This window comes from Python bivittatus, unplaced genomic scaffold (assembly GCF_059951505.1).
Source record: "Python bivittatus isolate LINGU-HERP-01145 unplaced genomic scaffold, Pbiv_v1 ctg000680_np1212, whole genome shotgun sequence".
NCBI lineage: Eukaryota > Metazoa > Chordata > Lepidosauria > Squamata > Pythonidae > Python > Python bivittatus.
In genome coordinates this window covers 6071742-6089095 of record NW_028277095.1, presented here as the reverse complement: position 1 = coordinate 6089095, position 17354 = coordinate 6071742, and the positions used below count along the sequence as shown (strand labels likewise).

Genomic DNA, 17354 nt, shown 5'->3' with positions numbered 1-17354 from the left:
CTCCAACAATTGTACAAACGGAAGAGCGGCCCTTACGGGGATTCGCCATGTCCTTTTGCAGAGGCTCCTGGGAAGAATTCCTTTGGGATTGAGTGAAAATATGGGAAGCCAGAAAGGCTGTGATCCACCAGAGAGGAGAGTCAAGAGATTCAGATACACACGCACACCCCCTTGGCTCCCTCAACCTACGCTCATGCAAGAGCCCCAGAGTGCACCCAAGGCAATTTCAGCAGAATCTCTTATCTTTTTCCAAAAATTATTCTCAGCCAAATGGAATGAGAACTGCTAGGAGGAAAAGACAGGAATGATTTGTTCATGAAAACAGCTGCATAATCCTTGCCTAAAGGTAATTGTATTCCAAGAGAAGAATCATCCAGGTTGATCCTGACCCTGACTCCATGCCAGCTCATCCTGAAGTTGGAAGTCGTCATCTGCGTATCAAGACACGTTCCTGTTGCCCCAGCACCCTGAAGCTATGGCCAATGATTCCAAAACCCTGGCCACACCCAAGGAAGCAAACCGGTCTGACTCCTGTTCGCTCACTTTAGGGATTGGCTCTGTTTTTTAAGAAAGTGGGGTTTTTTTAGATGGGAGAGTTCAGCCTGGCACAGAGAAGATCCAAAGTCCATTCCTACCTTCAGTTCAATAGTTTGGTGCCAAGCAATGGGCAAACCTCTCTGAGAAGCACCAGCCATTTGGATCGATGAACCAAGTATGTTCTTTAAATAGGTTAACCTATATACAGTATATCTTTTTTTTTTTTTTTTTAGTCAATGTTGATCCTGGGGACTCCCAACAAATCTTTGCAGTTTTCTAGGCAAGATTTTGGAAATGGTTTGCCCTAGCCACCTTCCTAGGGCTGAGAGGGAGGGACTGGCCCAAGGTCACCCAGCTGGCTTCGTGCCTAAGGCAGGAGCAGAACTTATGGTCTCCTGGTTTCTAGCCTGATACCCACTACACCAAACTGTCTCTCATCCATGCATACCCATTGTGCCATTCCTGTTAAGCCACATCAGACAGCACAGCGAAGGACTAAGGATGAGTAAGTCAAAGACATGGAATGAAATGAAGGGCCCAGCTGAGATAGGAAAAAACAGAGCTAAAACGGATCTACAACAACACTACTCACTTTCCTACTCCATACTTTTCTACCCTCGCCCACATCCTTACTCCCATCGTGTCTGCACCCACTTCACACCAAGCCTTTGTTCTTCAAACTCCTTGCTCCTTTCTCTTTCTGAATCTCACCTACTCCATCCAACCAGTTTTCTTAGTCTTCCTCTTCCTTTCCACACATTCACTCTTCCTTCACATATTTGTTTTGCAATTCAGTCCTCCTTCATTTTTCTTACATGGCCGAGCCACTTCAATGTATTCCTTTCCTATTAATCACTTGTTTTTGCATTCAGCTCCCATTCATTCAGCACCCATCCATTCCTGACCCATATTTCTTCTGGTCTGAGTAGACACACTTCTTAAGTAATCTCTTCCCACTGCATTTGGCTGACTTCTAAAAGAGTCATCTCTCACTGCCACATAATGAAGGGTTCTTAGACACAGTCATCATGGCTTGTTTTGACAAGCATTCATGCCTTGCAATAGAACAGATGCTTCCCACTACTCTAGCATTTACGTGTCTTGAAATTTCTCCACCTTCCCATCTTTAGTATATTGTACATTCTGCCAGGATACAGAAATTCATTTACTTGTCTTGTTTTCTGCCATTTATGTATAACTTGCATCACTTACTCCATTTCTCTTGCCAGAACCAACTGCTTTGGACTTCGATGTTTTAATTTTAAGATTCAGACTCCTTGTTGCATCATACAATCTATCTAACATTTACTGCAAATCATTTGGTTTCTCAGCCAGCATTGTCTGCCCACAGAAATACAGGAACATCCATGGCCCCAACAAACACATCATTGTTGTGTTATTGCAGAAGATATGACAAGGAGGTATAGCAATGTGGCCCACTTTTTCTCTCTGCATACATAAGACATGTACAGAGAGACATAAAGTGTAAGCCATAAAAAATTCTACCTTGTTTTTCACTAAAAGGTTACGTTATAACCACCTTCACCTCTGTAGTATCTTTTGAATGTCCTATCTGTATGATAGCTTGAAACTAATTGGTAAAGATGATGTTTATTCTAATAATATTCCCTAGTTTGATACCTGGAGAGGGGAATGCAGGTACATAGATGCCAAAGATTATATTGGCCTCTTGGATTTTTAATCTTTTTTCTATCTGTGTAAGTGTGGTTCTCTTTTTATAAATTTTAATTATGTATTTATGGTTTTAATTTGATGTAAACCGCCCAGAGTCCCCCATTGTGGGGAGATGGGCAGGGACAAGCCTACTAAATAAATAAATAAATAAATATCCTATTTGGAATGTCTCCTCAAACATTTGGGTTTTATCCAAGTCATTGATAAGATGTACCATCAAACCATCTCCAGGCACTGTGTTATTTACACTGTCTATACTCAATATACAAAAAGTAGCAAGAAACCCCAGATATTTTGAATTTCCGTACAGACCTGCAGATCCCAGAAGGTGCTATGCACATTTGAGAAACATGGATTTAGGGCAGAGTATGTTAAAGTGAATAGGATCAGCTAGCCAGCTCCAGGGAGTCTGTCCCCTGCATTCCTGTGCTTCCCGACAAGCCGAAGGGACCTACAGAATCTCTTTTTCCTCTAACTCTCTTAATCTACAGGTAAATAAAAGCCTCCTTGGCATTCACCCTGGTATGCCAACCCTTCAAGGTAGGCCAGGTCCAAAAACAGACACCGCAGGAATTTCAGGAATGCTACTTTATGGCTGCAGGTTATATTAACCGAATCCTGAAGGTCTGTGATGGAGGACTTGGATGAGGAGATTCAAGATCATGGGGAGGAATTTCAGGCATCTCCTCAGCCCACAGCCTGAGTGTGTGAAAGTGAAGAGGATGAGACTGGCACCACCCTAAGCAATTCGTAGTGTTTAGTTGCAGACTTTGGGAGTTAGAGTTAGTCTGGTGAGATTCTGTCTAGCAGGTGTAAGCTAATAAAGTAACTGAGCAATTCCAGAACTGTCCCATGGAGTCTTTTGGACTGAACCTGACAAGGTCTGCCTGAAGCCTTTACTGCCCCCTTTTTAAGGATCTTAAAGGTGGGTCTGTTCTGAGTCTCCGCTCCTTCTCAAGACCACAGCTAAATTCCTCTATAGCAGGGTTCTTCAACCTTAGCAACTTTAAGATGGGTGGACTTCAACTCCCAGAATTCCCCAGCCAGCCACCCATCTTAAAGTTGCTGACCCTGCTCTATAGCTTATTTTCTTTGAATCCTACAACTTCTTCAGTACTGGCTGGCCACTGATGCCAACACAATCATAATTCTTATACATTTAGGTACAAATATGTTAAACCCCCATGAGGACATCAGACAACCTTGTCTCCTTGTCCAATCCTGAACCGTTCACGAAGCATTCCAATTTATTCTTCAACAGGCTTTTCTTCCATTACGTACTGCTCTTACCGAATTCAGCAACTAACCTTCAACTCCACATTCACCCAAAGCATTCTGTAATTCAGTCCTGTTCACTTTAACATACTTTGCCCTAAAACCATGTTTCTCGAATTCAGGGACTTTAAGATGTGTGGACTTCAACTCCCAGCGATTTGCCCAGAAGTCTGCTCACCTGGCCAGAAAAACAGATTGAAAGTAAGCAAGGATGCCGGAGGCTGTGGAGGGGAAGTGGAGGGAGGTTGGCAATTAAAGAGGCAGAGGTAAATGGAGTAGGGAGGCTGGGGGGTACTTGGGAACACAGCCACAATTTTTTTGATACCTGCCTATGTTACTTATCATCCTCTTTTTTTTTAATCTGTTCAATTGTGTCTGATTCTCGGAGACAGCCTGGACAAGTCCCTGCGGTTTTCTTGGCAACATTTTCAGAAGGGGTTTGCCATTGCCTCCTTCCTAGGGCTGAGAGAGGGGGACTGGCCCAAGGTCACCCAGCTGGCTTTGTGCCCAAGGCAGGACTAGAAACTCACAGTCGCCCGGTTTCTAGCCTGGGGCCTTCACCGCTACCCCAAACTGGCTCTATCTTATCATCCTTTACTTGTTTTTGTGCCTTTGACTTAATCTTGACTTCTGGTGACTGGCGGGACAAGTCCCTGCAGGTTTTTCTGGCAACCTTTTTTCTGGGGGGAGAAAATGGTTGGTCCTCGCCGCCTTCTCCCTAGGGCTGAGAGGGAAGGAATGGCCTCAAATCACCCCACCGACTTTATGCCCAAGACAGGACTGGAACTCGCAGTCTCCTGGTTTCCAGTGTCTGGAATAGTGTCTTGCACACCAGTTGGAAAACACACCTACTCTTTCTTGGGACGCTTCCAGCCATGTAAATTGGAGAGTAGGCCCACAGGGAAGCCCAACCAGTGGGCACTGTCAGTGTTCAAGGCTCTTTTGCAAATCAACTTTCACCTCCAAGTAGTCCAACACGGAAGAACAGTTCGTGAGTCAACTAGGTTGACCAAACTGACAAACACAAATTAAATGTCTGTTTTGCTGACTCACAACTAATCACACACACACACACACACACACACACACACTGCTGTTTCTCTAAGCAAAGGCACAGGATAGCTTGCCAGTGCAGTTAGCCAGAAAAGATGACAAAAATAAATGTAACCCTCCAAAACAGCTCCCCCTAAATGTGTCTGTCCAGCTGCGTTAGACTAACCTGCTGTATTCCCAGCCAGCAGGGGAGGGGGGTCCAGCACATCTGGAAGTGAATTCAGCAGCTGAGCTGCTGGGGAAAACCTTGTCAACTTCCCCACATTTAACCTGTCCACCACCCCTGCTTCCAGCGTTTACAGAGACCTGGAATTCGTGCGTGTTTCAGCCTGCTTTCGAGGATGTGTTTTAATTTGCATCTTGATCCAGATAATGATTGTTTGATTGTGCTTAATTGTACAGTGTTGAATTTAGATTTTACACTCAGTCTGAACTGAATTTTGACATATCTGGAAGCATCTTAAAATTCTTGAGAAAGGGGAGATTAGCACAAATGGATAATCGGGGACAGGGCTGCTATCCCACGGCTGGGTTGTTGATAGCCAGAAAGCAGGTTAATGTCTTTAAACTCAACTTTTAAGTGCATAAACAATTCAACAATGTGATTGTTGACCCAACAAGCAACTTACTTGTGCAAATAACACAAGTTCTGGTGACCAGCATAAGGTCACCCTTCAAATCACCAGGGTAAATGAATTTTGGGTTTCACAATTCAAGTTCAGTTAAAGCTTTAAAGACATTTCAGTCATATTAATACTTGGCATAGCTCCTTAGACTCCTGATAAGACAGTGGAAGTAATTTATAAATGTGAGAAACAATACATTAAGGGTGTATTAAGCCTGTAAAACAATGTCAATTAAAATTATATTTGAATGTTATTGAAATAGATATGCTAGGCAGTTACCCTCCCAGCTGGATCTACAGCTCTTCAACCATGATTTTAAAAACAACAAACTAAATTTTTTTAAAAATGTGGGTTTTGCAGAAAGGCAATTTAAATTTAACTCAATGGGTCAGGGAAAACATTTAAGACAGATATTGAATGCTTAGAATTCTGTCTGTTGAAGAGCATGGATGTTCAACTTCCAGTAAATTTTCAATCCTCGTGATTTTCACTTCACGGAATTAAATGTGCTGCTTATTTTTAAATGTGCCAAAGGTTCTGTATCAGAAGGGGTTAATGGGGGGGGGGGTTACATTATACTGTTTGCCTGATCTACTGCAAGTGGCCCTTTTGTTGATCGTGCCACTAAGGACTTTTTAAAAATTATTTAATAACATCGAAGAAAGTTGGGAGAAATGGAAGGAAAGTAAAAATAAAGCAGCACCAGAACAAGAGGAACAATTTATCTAGCTTCTCGTACATGTGCACATGGAGACTTTACAGAGCAGTTTCAGTAAAGGATGACTATGGTTCATTGTTATCATCCATATATAATCTGTCCATAAGCAACCCATTTATAAGTCTCGAGTAACATCAAATCTTCAATCCGCTGGGTAATTGGGGACATAGATGTATCCTTCCAACGTCGGAGAACTAGTCCTTGGCAATAAAAGAGACACGGAGAATCAATTTCTGTTGTCCAGCCATCAATTTCCATGAAATAGTTGTGTAGTTTGACAGAATATGGAGATCTTGAGACGCCGCCTTAAAGCTCACAGAGGCAGCCCAGCGTTACACACTGTGGCCGAGTTGGCACCACACATCGGTCTAGCCTCAAAGAGGTTGGGTCGTTTGTGGTTCAGTGCGTCATGGGAAGTCAACCATCGCCTTAGAAAATTGCATGAAATCAGACTGTCTTCTTAAGCCACCATATGGTGATTGGGGAAGAGGGCATAACATTTGATGAGAACACAGCCATTGCGGTTGGTTGAAGTGGGTTTAGGACTGAATGTGTGGCATGAACTCAGCCTTTGATGAGACTGGCTTGGCAGGGCTAAGGGAAATTTTGGTTTGTCCCATCCTTTGCTAATCGGATTGTCTTCTTTTTTTTAAAAAAAATGGAAAAGTCAGGGCTTGAATGGAGATCTTAGGCTTGTTAAACCAGGTTCTTTCTCCCAGCTACGTTTCATCTCCTATCACTTGGGGCTACTGACTAGTTGGGAAAGGACTTCAAGATGCCTGCAGGAAGAGTGAAAGGCAGCATATACGCCTAGGGCAGTGTTGTCCAAACTTGGCCACTTTAAGATGAGTGGACTTCAACTCCCAGAATTCCCCAGCCAGCATGGCTGGCTGGGGAATTCTGGGAGTTGAAGTCCACTCATCTTAAAGTGGCCAAGTTTGGACAACACTGCCCTAGGGCTATCTGAAGGTTTCGCAAGCACGTTGTCTTCCTGATACTCACGAGTGCATTAAGTTAATAACAAAAAATGTGCCCCAGAAGGAAAAGCAGAATAAAGAGCAAACAAATACAATTAGTGATGTCCCCCAAGCAACCCCCATCCTTCTTTCATAATGTGCAATCTGGACTTTGGAAAAAAAGAGAATTGTTCCCAGGGAAACAGCGGAGGCAGAGTCGTAACTCTAACCCTTAATTCCGGATTAAGGGGTATCTGTAGGGAGGGGGCAAAAAAGTCAAGATGGCCGCAACCATGAGATTACAGTGCGTGTAAAAGGGGGCAGGGTTATGGCCATCTTGACCTTTTTGCTCCCTCCCCTGCAGACACCCCTGTACAGATCTAAATATTGCCCTGTCCCAAATGTTATTAACTGGATGAAGTGTGCTGGCCTATCAAGAGGATAGGATTAAAGTTAGGAACAGGCCGGTCCAAATTTGTTCATATGTACAGAGAATGAAACAACTGGGAATAAAAATGTATTTTTCTGTCACTTTTCACCCCCCAAGAATTACAGTTAAGGGAGCAAGAAAATTGGGGGGGGGGGAATTAAGGATGCTTGCAGAAAACCAACGGCCTGACTGAATTATCCAGATGTGTTCATTGCCGTGGTCTGCAGACTAGCCTCCTCCAACGAGGGGGGGGGGCTGCAGATACATTGGACTACAATTCCCAGAAGTCCTGGGAGCATCTAATGATGAGGGAGGGGTGCCAGCGCCATGCAGGCAGCTGGTGCGTGAAGCGCTGCCTCCCCCTGGTGGCTCCAGTGCAGCTGTGCAAGGATGAGCAGTCGGTCCTGCTGCAAAGGGAGCTCTGTGCACCTCGAAGTCCGGCAGGAAATGGAAACGGTCCATCACTGGCTAAAATCCCTGCAGGACGTATGCAGAAGGCACCGTGTTGGACTTTTAACTGCCATGGTCTATGCTGGCTGGGGAAAATGGGCACTGGGGTCCATCCCCACCTCTTCTGGGAGGCTAAGTCAAGTCCCCCCCCCCCAATTATCTGGTACTTCAAGATTTTAACTGGTGCTGCCGATTCATACATGCAAGCCTTGTTTCGTAGCTGAAGAGGAGAATTGCTTACTCACAGTCCTGGGTTGCAAAGCGACGTGGTGTGAAGGGAGAGGAAATGCTGGCCAGTATTTTCATTTTCGAGCACCAAAAGCAGATAATTCCCACCAAAATAAGTCATTGAAGCCAGGGGTTCCAAATAACTTTTTACAAAAGTTTGTCCGGGGGAAATTATACATGAAAGGAAGAATGAGGCCCTGGCAGGTCTTCTTCCCCCATGCATGCCCCCCACCCGCCCATAGGGCATTGGTCTGTCCTTGGGCCAGATGGCATTGCTCCTGTGCTTACACTTCTGTTCCCTCAGAAGTAATGGCACCTCCTGAACAGCCGTGGAAATGGAAGGGAAGCTGTGGTGGTGGTGGAACGGCAGCTTTTTCTACTAATAAATATCCCCGGAGCTATATTGCTGCAGCATTTCTGATTTTTCTCATCCAAAAGATTTGTTTGATGCGCTTTTTCCCCCCCTAACTGAAACAATTAATTATTAACAGATGAGAGAAATCATTGACAGCTTATTGGCAGTGCCAACAGAGTCACAGAAGGGCTGGGGCCGTGGGGATCATCTAGTGCCCAGTGCAGAAATCTACGACGACACCATCTCAGACAGACGGTCATCCGTATTGTTGTGAGCCACTCAGAGTTGGGTGGCATACAAGTTTAAATCATCATCATCATCATCATCATCATCATCTATTTAACACCATCAAACAACATCTGCCTATCCAGGTCCTTGGGAAGGACTTGATAAGTGGATAAAAATACCAGATCCGGTCTAAACATCTGGCTGATTGTGCGACCAACCACAATTCTCCATGGAAACACCTCCAGCAAAGGGAGTCCACCCCTCCTGAGGCATCTATTCCATCCCTGAACAGCTTTTACCATTAGGATTTTTTTTTTCTGACATCACAGCAAAATCATCTTTGTCGTCGTTCCTTGTCCTGTCCCCCGGAACAACCCCAAACAATTCTGCCCCATCTTCTCCTTGACAGCCCTTCAAACACTTGAAAACGGTTGTCGTATCTCCTGGCGGTCTTCCCTGCACACCTCCTTTGGTTCCTCTTTTCTCCTTTTAATTTTGATTGCTCTCCTTTGGACATGCTTGACTTTGTCTTTGCTAAAATGTGCCCAGAACTGGACATGACCCTCTATTTTAGGAACGATCCGATACGTTTTCATGATGCCCCTCTAATTACTTTTCATAGGAGTAGCTTTTTTGTATTTATTCAAGAATATTTTGGCGCAATCATCTATCTCTCCTATCTACTTTGCCAAAGCGGGGGGGAGGAGGAGAGAGAAATTCATCCTTCCTCCCAATTTGTAAGGACTTCTTCTGCAAAAACAACATTTAAATGGAAAAAAAAGTCTACAATTTAACATGAGGGACCCTTATGCAAGCAAACATCAGCTAATTTTGGCCAATAAATACAGAGGCACTGAAAAGAAAAAAAAGACCCTCCCTTTTATTTAAAGGAGCGAAGGTGTCCTCACCCTAATCAACGGAAGGCACAAATCCTGCCTCCATCTGGGCCCCAAGTTTACATGCGCAACCTTTGATTCAATCCAAGTAAAGGTCTGCTATTTTCCAAAGCACCAAACCTAATTTTGTGGTTAGTGCTTACCTTTTGATGAGCATTAGGTTTAATTTTACAAATTAAAAAAAAATGCTTGCCAACATACTTTGTAAGGAAGACAGTGGTTGAAATAAGAAAAGGTATATTTTCTACCATAAAAAACCCATAGAGTGAGTGAGTTTTGGCTTGGTCAGTCATCATGACCCAAGGCCTGTAAATATGACTTGCTGCTCAACCATTGGCGCTTAGTCTCTGTACCTTCTAATGTGCTGAATGCATCATCACCGCTACTTAATAATCTTCCATACTCCATTCTTATGTAATTTAGAGGGTTGAGATATGGGCCAGCTTTTTGGATATGACCATGATTCCAGTTAAACTTTTGGCTCACACCAGAAAGTTGCGTATGAAATCCCCCTCTGCTTCACAATGCAAATACACATCCCTAGTCATAAGCTAATTTCTTCACATTCTTGCAAAATTAAGCTTGGGCAGTCCAGTTTTGGTTGCAGGACGTGCCCAAGACTCAGCAAGGTTACAGACCGTGAGCCTAAATTAAGGACACTTTTCCACCAGACGTACTTCTCCTTTGAATCTGATTGTCCTCTGAACCAGCCTTCCCAATTGGCACTCTCTGAATAGGCTGAGCCTGCCACCCCAAAATCCTAGCCAACATGATTCAAGACTAAAGATTCTTTGTGTTATTTAGCTGGTTCCACTCTTTCTTCAAACAAGATGCCTCTCAGTGGCCACCTTTTCACATTTCAGAGCCATCTCCTGACAGTAGGTGGCATTTATAAAGAGTCTGGATTGAACTGGGCACTGTATCTGGTCTCTTGGTCTCAAGGTAATTTTTCAACCTACAATAGTCTTACTAAGAATTAGCCATCATTTCTTAGCCTTCTGTTTTTTTAACATATTTCCTTTATTTGTACTAAAGAAAGTCTAAAACTTTCACACTTCTCCTTACGAACTAATGCACTTATATTACATCTGAATACTTGTCCCAAATGCTTGGCTTTTGTTATTCTTTTATGCCATTTTTAAATCTGATTCTTTCCATTGAAAATAACTCCTTTTCAAGCAATGCGTAAAAAGCCTCTTCCTTGATCCCTGTGAAGTGCGCCCTGGCTTTCTCCTGCTCCTCGTCTGTGCTCTTTGCCCATAACTCACACAGGGAAGGTGGGCACCCACACCAGCTGCAATGGCTTACAAGGTGTACGGCAGGAGAGGCTGCAAACGACCAGCAGCATTTCATGGCTGATCCAGTAATTATCCTTTCCACAGGCTTCAAACTGCCACTGGATCTCACATTTGAAGCTGGTGTTCTTCTCCAACCTCTACTCATACTGGGGGTTCAGGAGGCCAAGCAAGCAACAGGCACTTTGAATGAAAAGGAACATTTTCCAAAACTTAGAACGAAAACACCTCTGCTAAAGGCACGCCACCTTCACCCAATGGCAACGCTCTTGAGCAAAGTGGGCAGCAGCTGTCAGTCTGTTCACCAGGCAGGCACCTTTAAACTTTACCAGATTTCAAACTACGTCATGTTGCCCTGTTAAGTTGGGGCAGCTGGGACGAGGAGGGCAAAAGGGAGGGACGGAAAAATTGAGATTATTTTTCCTGGTGAACAAGGGGCAAACCTCAACAGCAACAAAGAGACCAGTTTTATGTATAAGGGGGCAACTCGGGGGCCCTTGCCAGACTCAACGTGCCAAAGGAAGAAAGATTCCGTGTGCAAAACCAGACCTCCAAAATGGCTCAACATAATTTATTTTTTTTTTATGTTAAAATGTACAGAGTTCTTTTGAAAGTACTTGCTAGAAAGGGGGGAGGGAAAAAGTGATATTACATACAAGGAGAGGAAGAGAGGCCGGCCGGCCCAGGAGCTCATGACATGGAGAATTACAAAGGGTTATCACCCAGGCACCCCTTCCCCTTTTGAAGCTTACAAGTCACCAAGAACAAAGTACAAAGAGGTTACAAAACAGGAAAAGCAAATATAAACAGACAGGAATAGACGCGGCTTCATTTTGTACATGCGGCTTTAGAGGCATCTGGAGCTCTAGTCACACATTCTAGAGATCTCTTTAAAGAGAATTTTCATCTTTCTTAAAATAGTCTTTAATATTCTACAACAAAGATAAAAAATTTTAAAGATGGAATGAAATGAAAAAGCTCTTTTTTTTTTTTAAAAGGCATCAAAGTCACTAACAGTGAGTTTTTTTTTTAAAATTTCTTTTAGAAGATTACCCAAGTTTATTTTGCTAAAAATACATTATTATTTTCTTTTCTTAAACAGAAGTGGAAAAAAAAATGACAGGTACCAATATTACTGTGTTGGATACTTTTTTTTTTTTTTTTTAATAATATAGAAAAGAACATCGGTTCTCTACAATAGCTCTACAGTCACAAAGGTTTGTGGAAAAAAGGGAGCTGCCCAATTGATTAAAAAAAGAAGAAAAGAAAAATCCAAAACTGGGGGGGAAAAAAAGGTAACAGCAGACGGGAAAAAAAATATATATATATATAATAATTTTACGGCCCTCGTGCCAACAGCTTTGCTTTCGACACCCCAACCAACCAGCCCCCTACCCATCTGCAGCTAGCAAGCAATGCCAACGCGGAGGATCTGGGACGAAGGGGACGGGCTGGGTCACCTTTCAACACAGATGAAGTGAGCCTGGATCGGTGGATATTTACAGGGTCCTGGGTCCTACACAGCCTTGTACACATGCTCAAGAATTCAGAGAAAACGAGGGCTGGAAGCCCAAAGGATTCTGCCTTTCTATACTCAAGGGTACAGAGGAAGTCCGTTCGAGTGCAGCTGAAGCTCTGGCCCTTCCAAACTGCCTTTCAGGTTTCTTTGAAAGAAAAAAAAAATCTTTACACATCTAAGTCCATCTAAGTGCGTCTGTAGCTCTACAGGAATATACAGAGAAAACTTTACATTAGAAGGATAAGCTACATTTTCTCCTCCTCGTAATCGGCGGATGGCGTGCCCGCAGGCCTTGCGTCCTTCATGGTTCAGTACGATGGACTGCAATGTGGGGATCCTCCCGCGCCCCCCCCCCAAAATGCTCACACACAAGGCAATGTGGAAAAACCCCAGCTAGTGAATCTCCAAAGATGCTAGGGAGGCGAAGGGGGTGGGAAGGCGGGGGGTGCCGGGAGGACGAAGTCCTACCTCTGGCACTTTCTCCCCACATGCTAGAACCAGGCCAGCAAAAATTTAAAAATATATACGTGAAGCGACTGCGACAGCCATTTAAATGTACATCCCAACTTCCAGGGGTGGGACGGCCTTGCACAAGTGCCTCTAGGAACTTAATCCTCCAGCAGATTCACCATGCAAAGTCCAGCCGCTGGGTTTTGGGTTGACCTCCAGGCCTCGAGAACTCCGTTTCTCCTACCCCACGTTTTGGCTGTACTCGGCTGGACTAGACTACATGGTTCCTGCTTGGATATATGCAATGGGTGCACTTCAGTTACATTTAAACCGTATTTCATTTCACCCAAGGAGAGAGAGAGAAAGAGAAAGAGAAAGAGAAAGAGAAAGAGAAAGAGGAGAGAGAGAAGAAAATATAAACTATTCAGAGTTCCTATATCTGGGGGAAAGGGCAAAAGAGGCTCCGAAAGTTTGCTTTGGGCTCCGTGCACCACTCCCAGTTCCTGCAACAGAGCTGCCTGTTGAGGGCACAGAAAGATGGGAAGGGTCTGACCTTTTGAGGTTGGGCCACCTTCAGAGCTGTGCACAAGGGACAAGGGGAGAAAGAGACCAGCGTCTAAAAACGAGAGGCCTGTTTTACGCGGACTCTGCCCGGGTGGTCGTTGGCAAAGTAAGGCTCTTTGTTCGATGACGGGAATAACGGTGTGCACGTTTTCAATCCCCCTCCCGCCCCCCGACAAAAAAGAAAGAGAAAAAGAATCCCAAAGCCCAGTTCCCAAAATGGGTCTGAACGGTGAAGCGTTTCCAGATTGTGGAAGGGAAAACCAAGATGCCAAACAAGAGAACCAACCCCGCCCCCCGCCCCACAAAGAAGAAAAGAATAAAAGACCAGGCCCCCTAAAAAAATAAAATAAAATAATAAAATAAACCAAAAGGGAACAAAACCCTATCTAAGATCTACAGCAATATTTAACTGGAAAAAGGTCCATTGTCTCTGCTTTGTCAGTATAAAAGGTTCCTTGATGGAGCGAGAAGTTTCGGGGGCGTCTTGCTCATCTCCTCATGTAGGGTCCGTTGAGAGACTGCTTGGGGACCCCGGCGGCGTTCATGTAGCTGTGATGGGGAGGGCCAGCGTACATCATGTTCCCGTGGGGGTTGGGCTGCATGGGCTGCTGGGGATAGGCCTGGCTCCCCACCATTCCCATCTGCATCTGCATAGGATACTGGGCGGTCTGGTTCATGTAGGCGGGGTTGCTATGGTAACTGCTGTTCATCATGGGCTGGGGCATCCGGTAGCTGTTCATCGCGTTCAGGGTATTCATATTCATGGAGTTGACATTGTAAGGGGCCGTGGGCATCAGATTCACCCCCATATTCATGCCACGCTGAACAGCCAATGCCCGGGGACTGGCCTGCATGGCCACGGCGGGAGGGCTGCGGCCATAGAGCTGCTGCTGGTGGGCAGCCGCGGAGGGCAGGGGGGCCGACTTCGACCGGATGGAAATGTGCCCCTTGACCGGCATCTGGCCCTGCAGCCGCTGGGTGTGGGGAATGCCGATATTGGTGGTGGACATGTTACACTGGAGGAGGGGCGAAGTAAGGTTCATGGTGGTGGAGGCCAGGTTTGGCGGGGGGGTCATGGTGGCTTGTGCTTGGGCCGCCCCGGCTAGGGGGTGCGATGGGGCCAACTGAGCTAGGCCCGTGTTCGACAAAGACACGCTGGTTGCATAGGAAGTCACAGCAGAAGAATGGCTGTAAGGCATGGCGTGGGGGTCCATAATCGTGTTGGTCAGCTGCTGCAACTTGGCTAGGCTGAAAGTGGCCGAGGGCTGGGAGTATCCGCCGGCCCCAAAGTCGCCGGGGAGCCTCTCGTAGATGCTTATGTTGCCGGTGCCGCCAGACTCCGGGATTTCCATGATCATCGGTGCCGGAGTGAAACTGTTGTTCATGCTACACTGCGACAGGGGCGGCTGCTGCTGGGGCGGGGGCGGGGGCGGCTGCTGCGCCGGGGGCGGTGGTGGGGGCTGCTGGGGCTGCGCCTGGGGCTGCGCCTGGGGCTGCGCCGCGGGTTGCTGGTTGCTCGGGGGCCTCTCGACCACGCAGCTCTGGGGAGACTTGATATTGCAGCTGGCGGTGGGCTGGACGCTGCCCTGCGGCATGAGGCTGCAGCTGCTGCCCAAGCTGGCGATCGGCTGGGTGACGACGCAGCTGTTCTGGGTGAGGCTGCTGGAGGAGGAGAGCCCTCCATAGGAGCAGCTGCTCTGCGAGGAGTTGTTGCCGCAGATGCTGCCCCCCATGGTGGAGTCGTAGCTGCTGGGATTCTCGTAGTTCTCGGTGGTGCTCTCGATGCTGCCGAGGTCGCTGAAGCCGCTGTCCACCACCTGCTGGGAGTGGTCCGACACCGAAGGCACATCCATCATGGGGCTGGTCTCCATGTTCTGCATAGAAGGTGCGGAAAGAGAGCCTTGCTCTGGGCTGATCTGCGTGTAGCTGCTCTCCAGGGTGCCAGGCACGCTGGGGCTGCTGACCGAGCGCACAGACTGGCTGGGGTGAGACTGGACAGAGGAGATGGGGCTGTTGTGTTCTGAGGCCTGGCAGTCTTCAACCATCGGCATCTGCGGGTCCTCTTCAGCTTGGGTATAGCTCTGCAGATTCTGGCAAGCAGCCAGGGTCTCCTCACAGTCCTGGTAAGCCACATCGTGCTCGTGGTTTTCTTCCTCTTGGGTCAAGGACTGCACTGCTTGGACAGTTTCAAGATCCAGTTCACTGTGAGGGATCGGCTCTTCTTCCTTGAGCTCAATTAACCCTTCCTTAGGATGCTGCTCTTCTTCTTGGTCATCTTCAGAACCAGGAACTGGGTCTGACCCTACTGATGTCTCATGGGATATCTGATCCTCCTCAGAATCTGCCTCTCCTTCACTCTTATTCTTGGCATCATCTTCTCTACCGTCCTCTGTGCTTGTTTCTAAAAAAGGCTCCTGGACCTCTGGTTCTTCCTTCAGTACCTCCTTTTCTGCCTGCTCTTCCAGCTCATTCTTTTTGACAGACTCCACATGGCCATCATCTTCTTCATCATCTGCATCATGATCTTCATTCTGGTTAGCTACTGCTGCAACTTCCTCTTCTTCCTCTTCCTGGTCATGCTCAGGTTCTTCAACTTCCTGCTGCTCTTCTTCAGACGGCCTCTGCTCTTCTAGGACTTGAGGCTTCTCTACGTCTTCCTCCAGTTCAGGTTCTTTAGATTCCATTCCTGGGCTGTTACTGCTGTCTACAGGAGACATTGCTCTCACTTCTCTAGTAGGTATATCTTCCTCTTCTCCCAAATCACCTACTTCTGGAGGCCCATCTTCATCTTTCCTTTCTTCAGCACTAGGCAGAAGTTCTTCCTTCTGTTCAACCAGCTCTTCCTTTTCCTGCACTTTTGTTTTACGCCCTGATTTCAAAGTGGCTTCCATGTGATCTGTGGTCTCCTCTGAAGCAGATGCTAAAACTTTTCCCCTCCTCAGTTGAAAGCCTGGCTTGCGCCCAGGCCTTTTCTTCCAGTGAATGGGCTTGCGGCTCTTACCCTTGGGCCAGCCCTTCTTCTTTTTCATGGGGGTAGAAGTGCCAGGCTGGAGTGGAGAATCTATCGCTTCACATTTTCTCAGCATAGAAACTGGTTTCAAAGTAGGAGAATCTGAAGAAAATACAAAACAGAGGGGGTCAAATTTGGAACAGTAATCCACTATTACTTATTGTTAGCGTTACCAAATTCTATAGTTGATCAATAATGTTCATTTATACTGAGGATTATTTGTAATAACTCAATAAGGTAATTTTCTCAAAATCCTGAAATCTGTGAAATAATGTTATCATTCACTGTTATCATATTCATTTTTGTCTTTTTCATTTTCTTAGACAGAGACACGTTTAGTCTGAAATAGCTGGAATTTGGGGAGTAGAACTACGCCCCTTATTCTCACTCTTGCTGAAGACTATTGTCTGAGTAAAGTGTGAGCATATTAAGTAAACTTTTCACCCCTATATATTCTCACAAAATCACACAAAATCTGGGCCACTGTGACTAGGAAGATTGTCCAACTGTTTCAAGGTCTGAAACTGGGCAAATAAGATTGGTCAACCCCTACACTCAACAGTTATGACACTGAAGCATTTCTAGAAAATAATAATAATTCCCCAGTGAGGCACTACCTTGACTTGGTTGTGGGGCCTGAGTGCTCCAAGGAGGATGAGAGCTATAGAAGAGGTTCAACCACACTGGACAGGTCTCATCAGAGGAGTCAGATGAAGAGGGTCTCTCCCATAAACAAGATGGTGAGACGTAATTTACAGAAACCTCTACCAGATCAGTCGTTGCCCAGGTCAACAAGGACCACGCTAGGTGTTCTAGTTCCTGGACATCTGGTGACAAGTGGGCTACAGGACTCAGGACTACTGGAAGAAAAGTTGTTTACCCGTCACAAATATACAAGTATTTGCAACAGTAAACAACAATATAAATAACAATTTGTATTTTATTTCTTTGTTATCAGATAACAAAGAAATAACAATCTGCTACTACAAATCAAGTCCAACAAGAAGAGGATATCTGAAAAGAACACACCAGTTCTGGAAAGAACATCCAGAATCAGAAATAACAGAAC

General features: G+C 45.6%; 1 protein-coding gene across 1 annotated transcript in view; it reads right to left on the bottom strand.

Moving 5' to 3' along the window:
* Window positions 1–11292: 11292 nt before the first annotated feature.
* Window positions 11293–17354, bottom strand: part of KAT6A (lysine acetyltransferase 6A) — a 65865-nt gene continuing 59803 nt past the window's right edge. The window contains exon 17 of the mRNA XM_088152146.1: window positions 11293–16387. Within this exon, the coding sequence (XP_088008272.1) occupies window positions 13764–16387 (2624 nt within the window). The 3' untranslated portion in view covers window positions 11293–13763. The remainder of the gene's footprint in view (window positions 16388–17354) is intronic.